Genomic DNA, 15669 nt, shown 5'->3' on the forward strand with positions numbered 1-15669 from the left:
CACAACACAGGCACATATCCCCACTGGCAATCAAATCCACAACCCTGTGCTACACGAGATGATGGACAAGTACTGACCCACACCGGCCCTAGTGGTATTGTTCTTACTTATTTTTTGGATTGCACTTAAAGCACAGATCTTCACATACTACAATTAATTTTGTGTGGTCCTAAATTTGTTCTCATTTCATACTATTTGTAAAAGTTAGCTTTTGCCTATATAACAAACTACCCCAAACTTACTGACTTAAAAAGAATATTTTTTATTATTCTAACTGATTAGATGAACCTCCCATCATGGAGTGACTTGGTTAAGGATGGATGGTGTAAGTTCAGGTTAGATAGCCTGATTCACATATCTGGCAGTAGGTCAGCATCAGTGGGGATAATGGAATGGGTGGAATATATATCTCTCTTCAAGCAGGCTGGCCCAGGCTCCTTTACACGGTGGTAGTCACAGTATTTTCAAAACCAGCAAGAGAGAGGTAAGGGGCAATGCACAAGCACTTTTCAAGTCTCTGCTTACATCACTTTTGTTATTGTCCTAGTGACCAAAGAGCCAAGCCTAATGTCAGTGTGGAAAGGGAACCCAAAGCTATAGATAAAGTAGAGAGTTAATGCAGCCATTTTTTTAAACATAATCTGTGATACTATTCGAGAACAGAAAAGTAGAAACAGTATTTTTTTCTTAAAATAATGCCCCAAATAGAGTAATCTAATTAAATCTCATCTTGAAGACTATTTCTATGAAGCAGTCAGCCTTACTCTTTTATTTCTAAGAGTACCTGGTTAGTAGTAGATGCTCAAGATAGATTTGTGGAATGAATAAGTGAGTGAATGAATACATATGTGAATGAACAAATTAATTTCAAACCCAAATATGGAGCAGCCTAAGCCATAATCATTCTTTCCCACTCCCACCCACACATATATTCCTATAATTCTGAAGGTCATTGATTGAGATACTTAGAAATTTTAAACACAGCCTTCATCTCACCACTGGATTATTTGTTTCTTCTTCTAGGAAACTGGAAAGAGAGCTACAAACCCCAAAAAGAAAGATTCAGATTTTTAGAGCATGAAAATCTTTTCCACCAGCAAGGTTGGAGAAATGCTAGCCCTCAGACATACGAGAACCGAAACTATTCAAGGGATAGATTCCAAAGACCTAAAGCAGCAAGATCTTTCCCACCATCAAGAATGGTTAATAGTCTCTACACAAGTACCAGGTTATGGGAACTGTGAACTGACTTTTGAAGGCAAAAGTCCCAGAAACTTAAAATATACAAAGTTTATACCTTGGCAATCCTTAGAAACAAAACACACTCAAGACAGTGGTAGGGAAATCTATCTGAGAGATTCACATGGTTTTCAAGGAAGCAGATATCACATTAGCAAATGCAGGAAAAATCTCTCCATTGAAACAAAACCCAGAAGCTCATAGTTCAGCATTCTTATGTCTCAATGGAGGAAATTCTTCCAAAGTACATTGAGGAGTTATGCCTGAATGACCTACTGAAAGATTCTATGGAAGAGAAATACTGTGGATGTAATAAATGTAAGGAAACTTATTATTGGAACTCACAGTATATTCTCCACAAGAGTAATCAACTTGGAGAAAAGTTTTATCAGTGCTCCCTCAGCACAGCATGTTTCTTTGAAGGATCAGACCTATACAGACATCCAAGAATCCACATAGGTAAGAAGTTGTACAGATGTGATGAAGTTGACAGTAACTTTAGTCAGAGCATAGCTGTTCACTTTTGTCAGAGTCCACACAGAAGAGAAACTCTATAAACTTGACTGTGGTAAGGACCTCGGTAGAAATTAATTACTTCACATTCACCAGAGACTTCACATAGGAGAGAAGCCTTTTAAGTGTGGTCAGTGTGGCAAGAGTTTTAGTCGGAGTTCAGTACTTCATGTGCATCAGAGAGTCCACACAGGAGAGAAACCATATGAATGTGATGAATGTGGTAAGGCCTTCAGCCAGAGCTCCAATCTTCGAATTCATCAGTTAGTTCACACAGGAGAGAAGTCCTATAAATGTGATGACTGTGGTAAGGGCTTTATCCAGCGCTCAAATCTTCAAATTCATCAGAGAGTGCATACAGGAGAGAAGTCTTATAAATGTGACAACTGTGGGAAGGACTTCAGTCACAGCTCAGATCTTCGCATTCATCAGAGGGTCCATATAGGGGAGAAACCCTGTACTTGTCATGAATATAGGAAGGGCTTCAGCAAGAGTGTAAAGCTTCACACTCATCAAGAGTACATACTGGAGAGAAACCCTATAAATGTGAACAATGTGGAAAGGGATTTAGTCAGTGTTCACATCTCATTCATCAGAGAGAGTCCATACAGGAGAAAAACCTATAAATGTGATGCTTGTGGAAAGAGCTTTAGTCACAGATCTCATCTTCACATTCATCAGAGAGTCCACACAGGAGAGAAGCCTTATAATGTGCTAAGTGTGGTAAGGGTTTCAGTCATAGCTCAGCTCTTCGAATTCATCAAAAAGTCCACACAAGAGAGAAACCCCATAAATGCCATGAGTATTATAGGGGATTCGATCAGAATTCACATCTTCACAATAATCACAGTAAAGAAAACGTATAATTCTGTTCATTTAACAGCTTTAATCAAAGCTCAACCTTAAGCCAAATACATGCTACTAGGAAAGCAAATTCTATAAATAACCCAAGTAATCCCAAGCAACATTTAGTTTCGCCTAACACTCATTAAGAATAATTTGCTTCAAGAGGAGATTCTTAGGAGGATTTCTATATATTTAAAATTAAAGTGTATTTTCTTTTTCCACTATAAATACACATAATTATGATATATATAAAAGCTTCAAAGCAGTGGTTCTCAACCTTCTGGCCCTTTAAATACAGTTCCTCATGTTGTGACCCAACCATAAAATTATTTTCGTTGCTACTTCATAACTGTAATGTTGCTACTGTTATGAATCGTAATGTAAATATCTGATATGCAGGATGGTCGTAGGCAACCCCTGTGAAAGGGTTGTTCGACAGCCAAAGGGGTCGCAACCCACAGGTTGAGAACCGCTGCTTTAAAGTGAAAACTTTCATCTTGTTTCAAGCTAGTCACTTTTTTCTGTGCATTTTTCATGTGCATGAAATCATACTGTATGTTCAACTTTGTGTTTTCACTGACTTCAAAACATTTACTTATATTTTGGTTTGAACTGAAATTGGCTAGCTAGCTATGAAATAGCATATTGACTCTCCTGTAAAGTCCCTGGAAGCTGCTCCCCGCCCCCCCCCCCCACAAACACACGAAAACACACAAAACTTTAAACTCAAACTGGTAGCCAGTTGCTCAAATGTGGAAAAATTAATACAGGGTAAGTAAAATTCAATTGCTTATGACAACAGATAATAAAAGCACTATAACCCTTTATCTAGATGGGATATCTTAGATATGTTATATCTGTCAACCAGAACACTCAGGAACCATCCTTTCGTTGCAGGGGTGCCACACTTTGAACTCTACCACAATGCATTCTCATCCATTCCTCTCCCCAGGTGTCCACACTTATTAACAAGTCCAGACACCAAAAAATAAGAAATACGAGATTTCTCTAAGAAAGGTGTAAATGATATGGACAAAAGTTGATACAAGTAAATGTTAGAAACTGAAGATAACTCCCTTTGGTTCAGAGTAGAGATCTAAGCAGTAGAATTTTGATTTAATCTTCAGTAAAATAGAGTGGTAATAGAAAAATAACTGCTAGAAACAAATTGGAACTCAGAACTATGTGCAGTATGAACTCAAGCTAATATGTAAGGAGAGAATTTGGGCCATTATAAAATGGAATAGACTCAATAGGAATATACAAGTCCTAATTGTTAACATATAAATATGTTTGGATATCACATCCCCCCCAAAATAAATTAAGTAGACATGTTTAGGGAAATGAGAGGAAACTGTAGTACCAAAGAAAGGAATATAATTGTAAAGACTTAGAATCTCACTGCCCTAAGAATGAGCAATTTTGATCTAAAGAAATTTTAAAAAAATGCCGAAACCGGTTTGGCTCAGTGGATAGAGCATCAGCCTGCGGACTGAAAGGTCCCAGGTTCGATTCCGGTCAAGGGCATGTACCTTGGTGCAGGCACATTCCAGTGGGAGATGTGCAGGAGGCAGCTGATCGATGTTTCTCTCTCATCGATGTTTCTAACTCTCTATCTCTCTCCCTTCTCTCTGTAAAAATCAATAAAATATATTTAAAAAAATATTGATGGCATGACTGAAACCCTGAAATCAATAAAACTAGAGTAGAAATCTTTAAGTACAGAAGAACCTCTAAGATAAAAAAATATATATAAAATTGAAGGACTATAGGGAAATCTAAAATACTATACCAAAGTAAAAGGCAATAAGGAGAATTGACACCGCAAAATATCAAAAACTGTAGTGAATAAACTTGAGATCTTAAATGTATAAATAAATGATAATGAAATGGGAACAATGAGAGAAAAGATAAGCACAGAGAATGAAGATTCCAATGTAAAAAAGGTGTTTCTAAGGAAGATAAAAGAACATTTGGAATAGAATCAATGATCAAAGAAATTGTTCCTGAGCTAAAAGTATATATATGCTCACTAGATTTTTAGGGAGTATAAAAACCATGCTTAGAAATGGCTTAGGAAAAAAAAAAGCAATGCAAAAAGAAAAATTCTGGTTATCTACAAAATCAAAAAGGAAGGACAGATAAAGACCTCAGCAATAGTAAATGTCAAAAAGACAATGCAACACCACCTTTGGAACTGTAAGATTAAAAAAAATCTGTTCTCTACAGTTTTTTTTTAAATCAACTACATTGTCTTAATGTACAGATAGCAAATTAGACAAAACATACAGGTGCCTTTTTTAAAGATCTCATGAATGTGAAGTAATGGTATAAAAGGTCTTGTGATGAGCACTAAAATTAGTTAAATAGGCATTAAGTCTGAATAACTTGTTTACAAAACTTCAAAAACTTTAGTTATGCAAGAAAATATACAAATGCTAAGTATAAAAGATTACATATAAAATTTGGATGGGAGAATAGAATTGTCAGATAAAATGCTGTTGTTTAAATTTCAGGTATGCATGAATAATTTTTTAGTATAAGTATGTTCCAAATATTGGGTGGGAGTTATACTAAGAAATTTTTGTTTATATGAAATTCAAATTTACCTAGGCATCCTGTGTTTCTATTGGCTAAATCCAGCACCAGTGGGGAAAGGGCTGCAAAAGGAAGTGTGCTACATTTCTGATTTTTTTTTCCAAACCTCACCCAAGGAGTGGGGGGGGGGGGGGGGGATCAATTTTTTTCCTTTTTCTTTTTTTTTAGAGAGCGAGTTGGAGAGTGTGGGGAGGGGGAAAGAGAGAGAAACATTGATGTGAGAGAGAGACATCAATTGGTTGCCTCCCGTATGTGCCCCCACCAGGGTGGGGATTGAACCTGCAACCCAGTTACTGCCCTTGACCAGGAATCCATCTGTTCAACTGATCAATATTGATTTATTAATATAAAAGTCTAAAGTTCAGTAGGCAAACATAAAGGAGTGTCTACAATATGTCTTTATAAATTAAAATGAACTATAAACCCAATTGGTGTGGGTAAAAATACGAAAGTCAATAGTTTTTTAAACTCTTGCAATAATCAGATGGACAGATCACAAAGGATTTCCTATGCCAAGCATAAAAAATTTTGTTGGTCATGGAGAAGCATCAATGAAACTTAAATGAAGGAGCAACACTATTATTCTAAAAAATGACTTTAACAACCCTGTGGAGACTGAATATGTTGGAGAGTGAGGGGAAGAGAATGAACAAGAATGGACATTACCAAACCATTGGAGTAGACAACTGTGATACCAATGAGTTTTGATAGTAGGAGGCAGTTTCCTTTTTCCAATTGTTTGTTTTATTTTCCCCTTTATTAGGGTGCTCACCAGAGTAAATTTGGTAAATATATTCACTAAAAAAACCGAGGTTAAAAGTGGTATGAAAAGCCACTGGAGGGTTTTAAGTGACACGATCTAACTTTAAATTTTAAAAGGCTCGCTCTGAATGCTATGTTAATAATTGACTGAAGGTAGAGGCTAGGAATAAAGTAGGGATTCTAATGAGGAGGTACTACAGTGATGCCTAAGAGGTGTTTTACATAGCGTTAACAGTGGAGATGAGAAAAATCAAATTTTGAGTATAGTTTTTGTGTATGCTGACTATATAAGAAGGTAGTTTTAAAACTGGATTTTAGATAGTATTTGATTTTATTATTTTTAATCACCCAAGGACATGCTTATTGATCTAGAGCAGTGGTTCTCAACCTTCTGGCCCTTTAAATATAGTTCCTCATGTTGTGACCCAACCATAAAATTATTTTCATTGCTACTTCATAACTGTAATGTTGCTACTGTTATGAATCATAATGTAAATATCTGATATGCAGGATGGTCTTAGGCGACCCCTGTGAAAGGGTCGTTCGACCGCCAAAGGGGTCGTGACCCACAGGTTGAGAACCGCTGATCTAGAGAGAAGGGAAGGGAGGGAAAGAAGGAGAGAGCGACATCTATAGGCCGCCTTCCTGCACATGCCTTAACTGACCAGGGACCGAACCTACAACCTAGGTATGTGCCCTGACTGGAAATTGAACCCACCACCTTTCAATGCACGGGATGACACTCCAACCAACTGAGCCACACTGGCCAAGGCTTAGATAGTATTTTAATATATAAAAAGAGGGCCAAAACAGTTTACAGGCCAGAGAAATTGCTTATAGCTGACAAAAGGAAAAAATTGGTAGAGCACAGTGTTTTAGGGACAGTGAAATCAGTCTGTCCAGATTAATGATTTAATGTTGGGGTTTGAGCTACTCTACAAGGTCTAGGGTTTTTTCATCTGGATAACATAAAGCTGAGATTATGCCATGGGATGGATCAAGCCCAACTTTGAGGAGGAGTCAGGGGAGACTTTTCCATAGGGAGTAGATCTAATCTTAGTGCAGAATAAATTGAAATAAGGGGGTTGGGGGTAGAGATGGGTAAAAGTGAACAAAATATGCAGTTTTAGGAATAACTACAGCATATATTAGTATCAGAGACCAGATATCTTTGGTTTTACCTTCCAGAGGGCAAAAGCTCCCTTTTGCTTTCCTGTTGTCTCCCAGCAAGGCACACACCAACCAGTACTCACCTTAGACTGTCAGGAAACTAGTGAATATACCCGTAGTTTTTGCTAGTTTGTGTTGTTTATGAAATAATTGCTTTGGTCAGGTTAGTATCTGCTATACTTAGTAAGACTGCATTCATATGCAAAAACACAGACACTCATACAGATCCAGATTTTTCAGAGTATTTATTACCACAGGATTTTTGAATAAAAATATCCATAGTTTGTATTTATCTTTGAATAGGTCTACAAGAGTTGTTACCGTTCTTTTCTAGTTAAAGGGTAGGAAAAGTAGAGATAAGACTCCTTTTGAAAAAAAATTTCAAAGCATTTCACAATTGAAAATATATCAACCTAAATGGTGGGGGTAGGATGGAATCTATTCCCGTTTAAAAGTGTTTGCTATATTTATGATGAGTTCTGGTGCTGAGATTTCTTTCACAGAATCATGTTTGACTCTTAGAAAACCTACTGAGTATGCACTGTTGGGGAATCTTTCATCCTTAAAACTATAATTTATTTCATTGATGCTTTGGAGGGTTAGTTGCTTAGCCAGCCTACTGCTTCTTTGGTAGACTGTAATAATTGATTGCTATGATTTTTGAGCATTTATTAGGAGCCACTTTGTTAAATCATTAAGCTCCAATAATAATATTAAAACCATACATTTGCATTTAATTTGCAATTCTTATACTTAAGAAATAAGTGCTATATTATCTCATTTGAACTGTACAATAAAAATGTACGCCAAGTATCCCTATTCTCAGATGAAATATTAGAGTCTCAAGTTAAATAACTAGTTATAGGACAAATTATTGGCAAGTCCAGGATTAAAATCTAGAAGTCTGATTTGCCATATATCTTAAGATTCTTTAAGTAGATGTAGGTGTTTTATAAGAAGCATTTTCATAAAAAAAAAAGAAAATAAAAATATTTTTCTTTTCTCAGTTTTGCTCCTTAGCCACCAAACTCATTGTCATATATACTTAGAGATATCGCTTACATTTTCCTCACTAGAGTGGTACTTACAAAATAAACTTTATAATCAATTTGTGAAATAATGTTCTCAATGAAATATTTGATTAGAATTTTTTTATAGTTTAATGTGGGAGGATTCAACATCTCCACAATAGCCTTTTTATCTAGAAACTAGTGGCCCAGTGCATGAATTCATGCACACTGACAGGAAATTAATTAGAGGAAATATCTTAATATCGCTATTTGCCCTTTCTCTATAGTAGAAGTGTCAGAGATGAAAGAAAATTAGTAAAATGTGGATGAAAATAATATATAGATTAATAAAAAACAATTACAACATGATATAATGAATATTTTCCATGAAATTTTTACTATCAGAATCTTCATTTATCATTAATTTTTAAAAATATGCCGGGTATTCTGGAAAATGTGTATCATTTGGACAAACTTTGTCTTTGCTACAACATCGAGTAAATTTTCCATCAGATGGTTTTTCATTGGAGAAATTTAGGGATAGGCAAAATTGACATGTAACAGTCATTCCACCACTACTGTGTTCCATAATTGCACCCTCATTTACCTCATTTTCGCTATGAAGGCAGTTCCTACCTTTTAAGTGTGTACTTATATCGGTAGTACTTGTCAATGACTGTTTTTCAGACATGTTCTGTCAACATGTCGCTTTTTTTCAGCTTCAGAGGTACATTGTGCCAATAGTTGTTCTTCAGACATATTTTGTTGACAACATTGCTTTCTTTCAGCCTCAGAGGTACATTGTGGCAATAGTTGGTCTTCAAACATATTCTGTTGACAATTTCGGCTTCAGAATGTCAACAAAAATATGATGTCATTACCTGGTGCCCACAGCCACTGTTTGCAGGCTGGGCTGGGCTATGGGCCGCATTTTGCACCACGGCAGCGTCGGCTGCGGTTTGGTGGGTTGTTTCTCCGAGGTGGTGGCGGGGTCTGTGTCCCACTTGAGGACACTTTATTGACCTTTAAATGTTTAGGATAAATGATAGACCTAGGGCTATGGATGTCCTCCAGCCTAGATCCCAAAGAGTACTTTTAAAAAAATTCATATCTTAAAAAAATACATGTAGATTAACAACAATACATCCACCTCCTATTGCAGTTGATTACCCTTTTCCAACTGTAGTCCCCACTGAGCACCAGGGCAGCCAAAGATATTAATTGGGGTGGAGTAATTGGCTGTCACTGTGATCTTTGCCATTACTTCAGAGAGTTCAGTCCTTAGAAATGTCCTTCTGTATTCTCATGATCACCTGGTTACTTGTGACCTTCATATTAAGAACTGAAAGTTTGAGGTTTACTAAATTTATCAACTCCAAGGATATTGCTTGGCTTCTCCCTAATATGGACTTCCTCAATAGATTAGGTCCTATTTATGAACTAGAGAAAGATGATGGTAATGAACATCAGAATAATGATAGACAAAACACTTGTATGGTGATATGTTTAATTCCAAACTCTGTGGTTTCATCTGGGAGCCAGGAAAATCTGCCTGAGATTTCTATCCAATAACAGATTTCCCTCCAATATTAATTTTGTCATTATCAATTAGAGAATAATCTCTGAAAAAGTTTCTTTTTTCCATTTGCATTTTCATAGGATTCCTTCCAGCATAAGTTCATGGATGTTGAATGAGTTCTGCACTCTGACTAAAGGCAATATTACATTTACTTGTTATAGGACTTCTTTTGAGTATGAAGTTTTTGGTGTTTAATAAGGTTTGAATTCCTGTTGAAGGTTTTCTCACACTTGTTACATTTAAATGGTTTCTCTCCGGTATGAATCATTTGATGTCGAATAAGTGAGGAGCTCCGGCTGAAGGATTTTCCACAGTTAACACATTCATAAGTATTATCTCTAGGATGGAGACTTGGATTTTTATTACTGTCTTCACTCTTACTGAAGACTGTTTCACATTTATTTCCTTTGTAGGACTTTACTTCTGGATGACCTCTTTGATGCTTACTAAGATTTGTTCGTCGGTTGAAGGATCTCCCACATTTACTACATTTATAGGGTTTCTCTCCTGTGTGAATGATCTGATGTCGAACAAGGGATGAACTCCGGCTGAAGGCTTTCCCACACTGAAAACATTCATAGCAACTCCTTGTGGTATGACTTTTTGGGTGTTGAATATCTGTACTCAGGCTCAAGGCATTCCCACATTCATTATATTCTGAATGTTGCTTTCCTAGTAAGTCAAAATTAAATTTGAAATTAGTTTTAAACTTATTGCACTTCGGGGACCCCTTGCTCATAGGAACTCCTTGTTGACTATCAAAAACTGAGTTAACTGACTTAACATCAAAGCTTTTCTTATTTTCACTATATTCAAAGTGTCCTTCCACAGTATCGATTGTCTTATGAATGAAAGCTTCTTGTGGCAAATGTATGTCCCAGTTCCTATATAACCAATCATCACTTTTCCAGGCATCTAGAGAAGGAGGTCTACTTTGGGTCAGTGTTGTCATTATCTCTCCATGGAATGATTCTGCTCCAGAAATTCTCTTTGAAACTGAATCCTGATTTTCTGAAATTATTTGTGTGTCTGAAAAGAAATAAAAATTCCACAAACTAGAAGAAAAAAAATTGCTTAATTAGGAAAGGAAGGCTAAACCATATAAGGGGATAGGCATATTTTATGCATCTTAAACACAGAATACAATGAAGTGAGGCTAGAAAAGAAGAATTACAGGACAAATAAATGAGATAAAAATATTAAAAAGAAGGTTTAGAGATCAGTAAGGCAAAGAATGGAAGAAAGAGCATTTTATAGAAATGGGATCCAAAAGATAACTGAGGGAGAAGATATAGAAAGGAAGAAACAGAGTAATTTGCCTATCAAATTAATAAAGATTTCAGGTAAAAAAAATACCTAGTGTTTGCCAGAGTGATAAAACAAAACAGAAACAGACTCAGAGAGACAAAGAACAAACTGATGGTTGCCAAATGGAAGGGGAGTTGGGGGGCTGGGTGAAAAAGGTAAAGGAAGTAAGAAGTACAATAAGTAGTTACAAAATAGTCACAAGGTTATAAAGTAAAGCATAGGGAATACAGTCAAATCATGCTATATAATAAAACCCTACTATGCAAATCAACCAAATGGTGGAATGACCTGTCGCTATGAACTGACCACCAGGGGGCAGATGCTTAACATAGGAGCTGCCCCCTGGTGGTCAGTGCTCCCACAGGGGGAGCGCCGCTCAGCCAGAAGCCAGGCTCACGGCTGGTGAGTGCAGCAGCGGTGGCGGGAGCCTTAATGGCAGCACTAAGGAGCAGTGAGCTGAGTGGTAGGGAGCAGCAAGCAGGCGGGCGGTAAGGAGCAAGGGGTTCTGGACTGCAAGAGGGCACAGGCTGGGCTGAGGCTGGGCTGAGGCTCCCCTCCCCCCCCAGTGCACGAATTTTGTGAACCAGGCCTCTAGTATTGTAATAATTATGTATGGTGCCAGGTGGGTACTAGACATATTGGGGTATCAATTCTTAAATTATATAAATGTCTAATCACTATGCTGTACACCTGAAACTAATATAAAATAATATTGATGTGAATAAAATGCATCTTTGGACATCTCCCTAAATACACACACACACACACACAAACACACACCACTTCTTTGGTGCTGAAGTTCCTCTTCTAATAAGGTATACTACAGAACTCAACACATAAGCCTGAAAAATTGGCAATAACCTAAATGTCCAATAGTTGTGGTGGCAGGGAGGAATGGTTGAATATACCGATACATGTATGTGATGGAATGTTATATGTGAATTAGAAACCAATTTTTGTATTTAGTGAAATAGGCAATTGTGCATGATATCATATTAGGTAGGAAGAGCATAATATATATAATGACATATTCCTGATAACCCCAATTTTGGAAAAAGGAAATTGTCACAAGCCACAAAAATACATTAACATAAAGAAAATGGCTCAAGAAAAAAAAAAACCCCCCACAAATGTTAATACTACATAGCTCTGGGTAGTGAGATAATGAGGTGAGTTATATCCCTCATTATAGAAAAGTATATTCTATACTTACTAAAATATATATACAATAATTTATAACCTCTCTAAACCAAAATGTTAATAAGAATAAATTATGATGAGGGTAGGGACTTAAGGCACAAGTTAAGGAGTTATATAGTTAAAGAAAGGAAAAGAAATGGAAGAATACTGAAGCCACTCTAGGATAAAGCAGAGTTTTCTGTTTTCTTAAAAAAAAGAGAGAGAAAAAAGAATACCATTTAATGAGATGATGGTGAACATTCATTTATATAGCATTTACCAAGTGTCAGGCACTGCTCTAAGTATGTTACACATATGAATACATTTCATCCTCACAGTAAAGTGGAAGTAGACACTGTTATTCACTCTCTGTTACAGATTAGGAAACTGGCAGATAGGCCACACAGTTTTAAGTTCTAACGCATAACACAATTTTGCCTGTCCACATAAGAAAAAGAATCTGTGAACAAAAAGCAGTGATGACTTTTTTCTTCAAAGTTTAGGTGGTTTTGTCATCACCTCCCCAACTATCAACCAAAGGCTGGGTTGTACAATGGTAAGTTGAACAAAGAGAAGCTTTTTACAAATGCCTCATATCTGCCTGCTTCTTACCAAGTATGGCTGTTCTTGGGATTTCTTGCTCCATTATCCATCCTTTTATCTTACTCTCCAACTTGGGGACCTCAACTGGTTTGGAAAATTGAAGCTCTGTTATGAGAAAAATGAAAACAACACAATAAACAAACATACATGACACTCCAGACCGTTTTAGAGGAAAAAGAATTTCATCCCACCATAGTGTTCTAAGAGCTGTTGAAAGATTAGGCCAGAATCATCACACACCTGTGTATTTCTAAAACTCTACATCAGAAAGGACTTTTACACACATACAGCAAGAAAATCTGCTGTTGTGCCAAAGAATATTAGGAAATCTGAACCTAATCCCAAATGCCCTTAATCACTTCAGCAGTCCTATAATTTTATCAGTAGATGAAGAGATTATTAATGAGCAGATTAGGTAAGTACATAGAAGCCACCTTTACGCAATGAACTGAGGTTCCTATAGTTCTCCAGCATCACATCCCTGTACAGGTTCTTTACAGCAGAGTCCAATTGTCCCCACTCTTCCGCACTGAATTCCACAACCACATCTTTGAATGTCACTGGTTCCTAAAACATTAAGTTCCTTTTTAATCAAAGATCACTCCAAAATTATTACTAGAGGAGAAACAAATTTGGAAAGAACATGGGAGGTAGCCAGAATATACAAGAAATTGATAGGTCAATGTTTGGAGTTCTAAAGGATAAAATCATGTTATATTAGGGGCCTATCAACTTGGAACTCTGTGAGGGCCGCAAAAGGAAAATTAATTCGATTAGCTTATGTTTTGCTGGAAGAGAAAAAAACAGTTGGGATAACTGTGGAACAAAAATTATTATAGAGTATAAATAATTTACACAAAAGGAGTTCAGAGCACAAAGAGGTGAAGGTAGATTTGAGGGAAATTTGTAATGAAGATGTAGGTTTCAATAGCAGAAGAGGTAGGGCATTTTCTCTAATTGAGAAACCCAGCCTGCTAACCTCAGTTCTCACAGCCTACTGTTAGCTTGTCGGACAGGCCTTTCCTGATTACCCAAAGTAGACATTCTCTTAATCAGTCTCTACTGCATTATATTTCTTTCTTTTCTTTGTAATTATTATTCCTGCCTGCAATTATCCTTTTAAAAAATATGTTTTTATTGATTTTAGAGAGAGGAAGGGAGAAGAGGGGGAGAGAGAGAGGGAAAGGGAGAAGGGGAGAGAGACATCAAAATGAGAGAGAAACATGGGTGGGCCACTTCTTGTATGTACCCAGGCAGGGGAACCAACCAGCAACTTGGGTATGTGCCCTGACCGATGCTCAACCAACTAAGCCACACCAGCCAGGGCTGCAATTAGCTTATTTGCTTGTGTTTGCCTGTCTGCTTTGACTAGAAATATAATCTCCACAAAGCCAGGGTTTTGTTTCATTTACTGTCATAAAAAAGTGTGGCATATTAGGCACTGTGTAAACAGTTTTTTCTTTAAGATTTTTTTATTGATTTTTAGAAAGAGAGGAAGGGAGAGAGTGAAACATCAATTGGCTGCCAGGGATCGAGCCCACAACCCAGGTATGTGCCCTGACTTAGAATCAAACTGGCAACCTTTGGAGCATGGGATGACATCCAGCAACTGAGTCACACTGGCCAGGGCTGCATTAAACCTTTCTTAAAAGGGCCCTCTTACCATCAACAGTTGTCGAATTTCTCTCGGCATTCTCAACCTTATCATTGTTGGCACCTCCAGTCACACTCAAATATACAAATCCTTTCCCTTCCCCTATTTCAGAGCCTGTCTTTGTGAATAAGTTGTCTACCTTCGTTTTGCTTGCTTCGTCAACTTCTCTGCAACCTGGCTTTTATGCTCATGCATCTTAGTATCTCCATGATGATAAATGAACAGACACTAAGACATTACTCAGGCTGGATTTTCCTAAACTTTAAAGAATTTCTTCTTGAAATATTCTCATCCTTTGCTTTCAGTGACAACATTGTCCTGGTTTTTCTCTACTACTTTGTTTCATTTCAGTATCCATTGAGGTTTCTTCTCCTGACGATTCGTGACATTGGCTCCCTTCACTTTTAATTCTGAACATTCTCTAGATGGGCTCTATTTTAATAGCTTCAATTATTGTTTACAGTTTTGAAGAAATAAATGCACAGAGAACATACAAAGATCATATTTTTCAAAAAGTGTATCGCCAACTAAAATAGGTCCAATGTCCTGAGGAAGAACAAGTCTCGTGTCCTTAGATTAAACTATGTTTGACAAAAGTTCAAAGGTCAAGAAAAAAAAATCAGCTCATTTCAGTAAAGAGTGGAATCCTAATTCACCTGGGATTTGCCTGTTAGTGAGTCTGCTTCCATTTTCTCCTTCTTGATACTCACCTTCCGGAGAAGGGCAGAATCCTTGCAGGGTATATCTGAAGAAGATGAAGAAAAACATTAGGGAGACAAGCTATGCTTTGGAGAAAAGTTTAATGATTACAGCAGTGATTATAACATGCTACCCATAGGAATCAGCTTTAAAGAAGTTAGAAAAAATAATGATGCAAAGCTCTACAAACAATCAGAATCTCCAAGGGTGGAGCCTAGATCTTATATTTTTAAAAAGCTCTAAATGTGATTCTGAAATTCCACCAGGGATTGAGAACTACTGGATCAGAGGAAAAGGAGCCAAAATAACATTTGAGGCCTCATAGTGTTAAAAGATAAAATAGTACAAATCATATTCTTAAAATTACTTAAGAAAATAACTATAATGGATTCTCCTTCCAATTTTGTTTTTCTTCTTTATAACAGGAAAATATGCTGTCCCTTCCCTCCAGGGCAACTATTCCACATCCAGTTTTCTATATTCTCACCTTTGTCTTCAATTACATCTTC

At 36.9% G+C, this 15669-nt stretch overlaps 2 protein-coding genes across 2 annotated transcripts; one reads left to right on the forward strand and one right to left on the reverse strand.

Annotated features, from left to right (window-relative positions):
• Positions 1–1023: 1023 nt before the first annotated feature.
• Positions 1024–2618, forward strand: LOC102420970 (zinc finger protein 214; the record flags this gene model as incomplete). The annotated part of the gene is given in 7 exon segments (XM_006109696.3): positions 1024–1144; positions 1146–1422; positions 1425–1765; positions 1767–2263; positions 2266–2366; positions 2368–2458; positions 2461–2618. Coding segments are annotated over 7 exon segments (1586 nt in total), but the record flags the coding sequence as incomplete, so codon positions are not given.
• Positions 2619–9865: 7247 nt separating this feature from the next.
• Positions 9866–15206, reverse strand: LOC102421267 (zinc finger protein 215-like; the record flags this gene model as incomplete). The annotated part of the gene is made up of 4 exons (XM_023749180.1): positions 9866–10713; positions 12817–12912; positions 13242–13374; positions 15118–15206. Coding segments are annotated over 4 exons (1166 nt in total), but the record flags the coding sequence as incomplete, so codon positions are not given.
• Between the last annotated feature and the right edge of the window lie 463 nt (positions 15207–15669).

The sequence above is a fragment of the Myotis lucifugus genome, unplaced genomic scaffold, assembly GCF_000147115.1.
Source record: "Myotis lucifugus unplaced genomic scaffold, Myoluc2.0 scaffold_3425, whole genome shotgun sequence".
Taxonomy (NCBI): Eukaryota; Metazoa; Chordata; class Mammalia; order Chiroptera; family Vespertilionidae; genus Myotis; species Myotis lucifugus.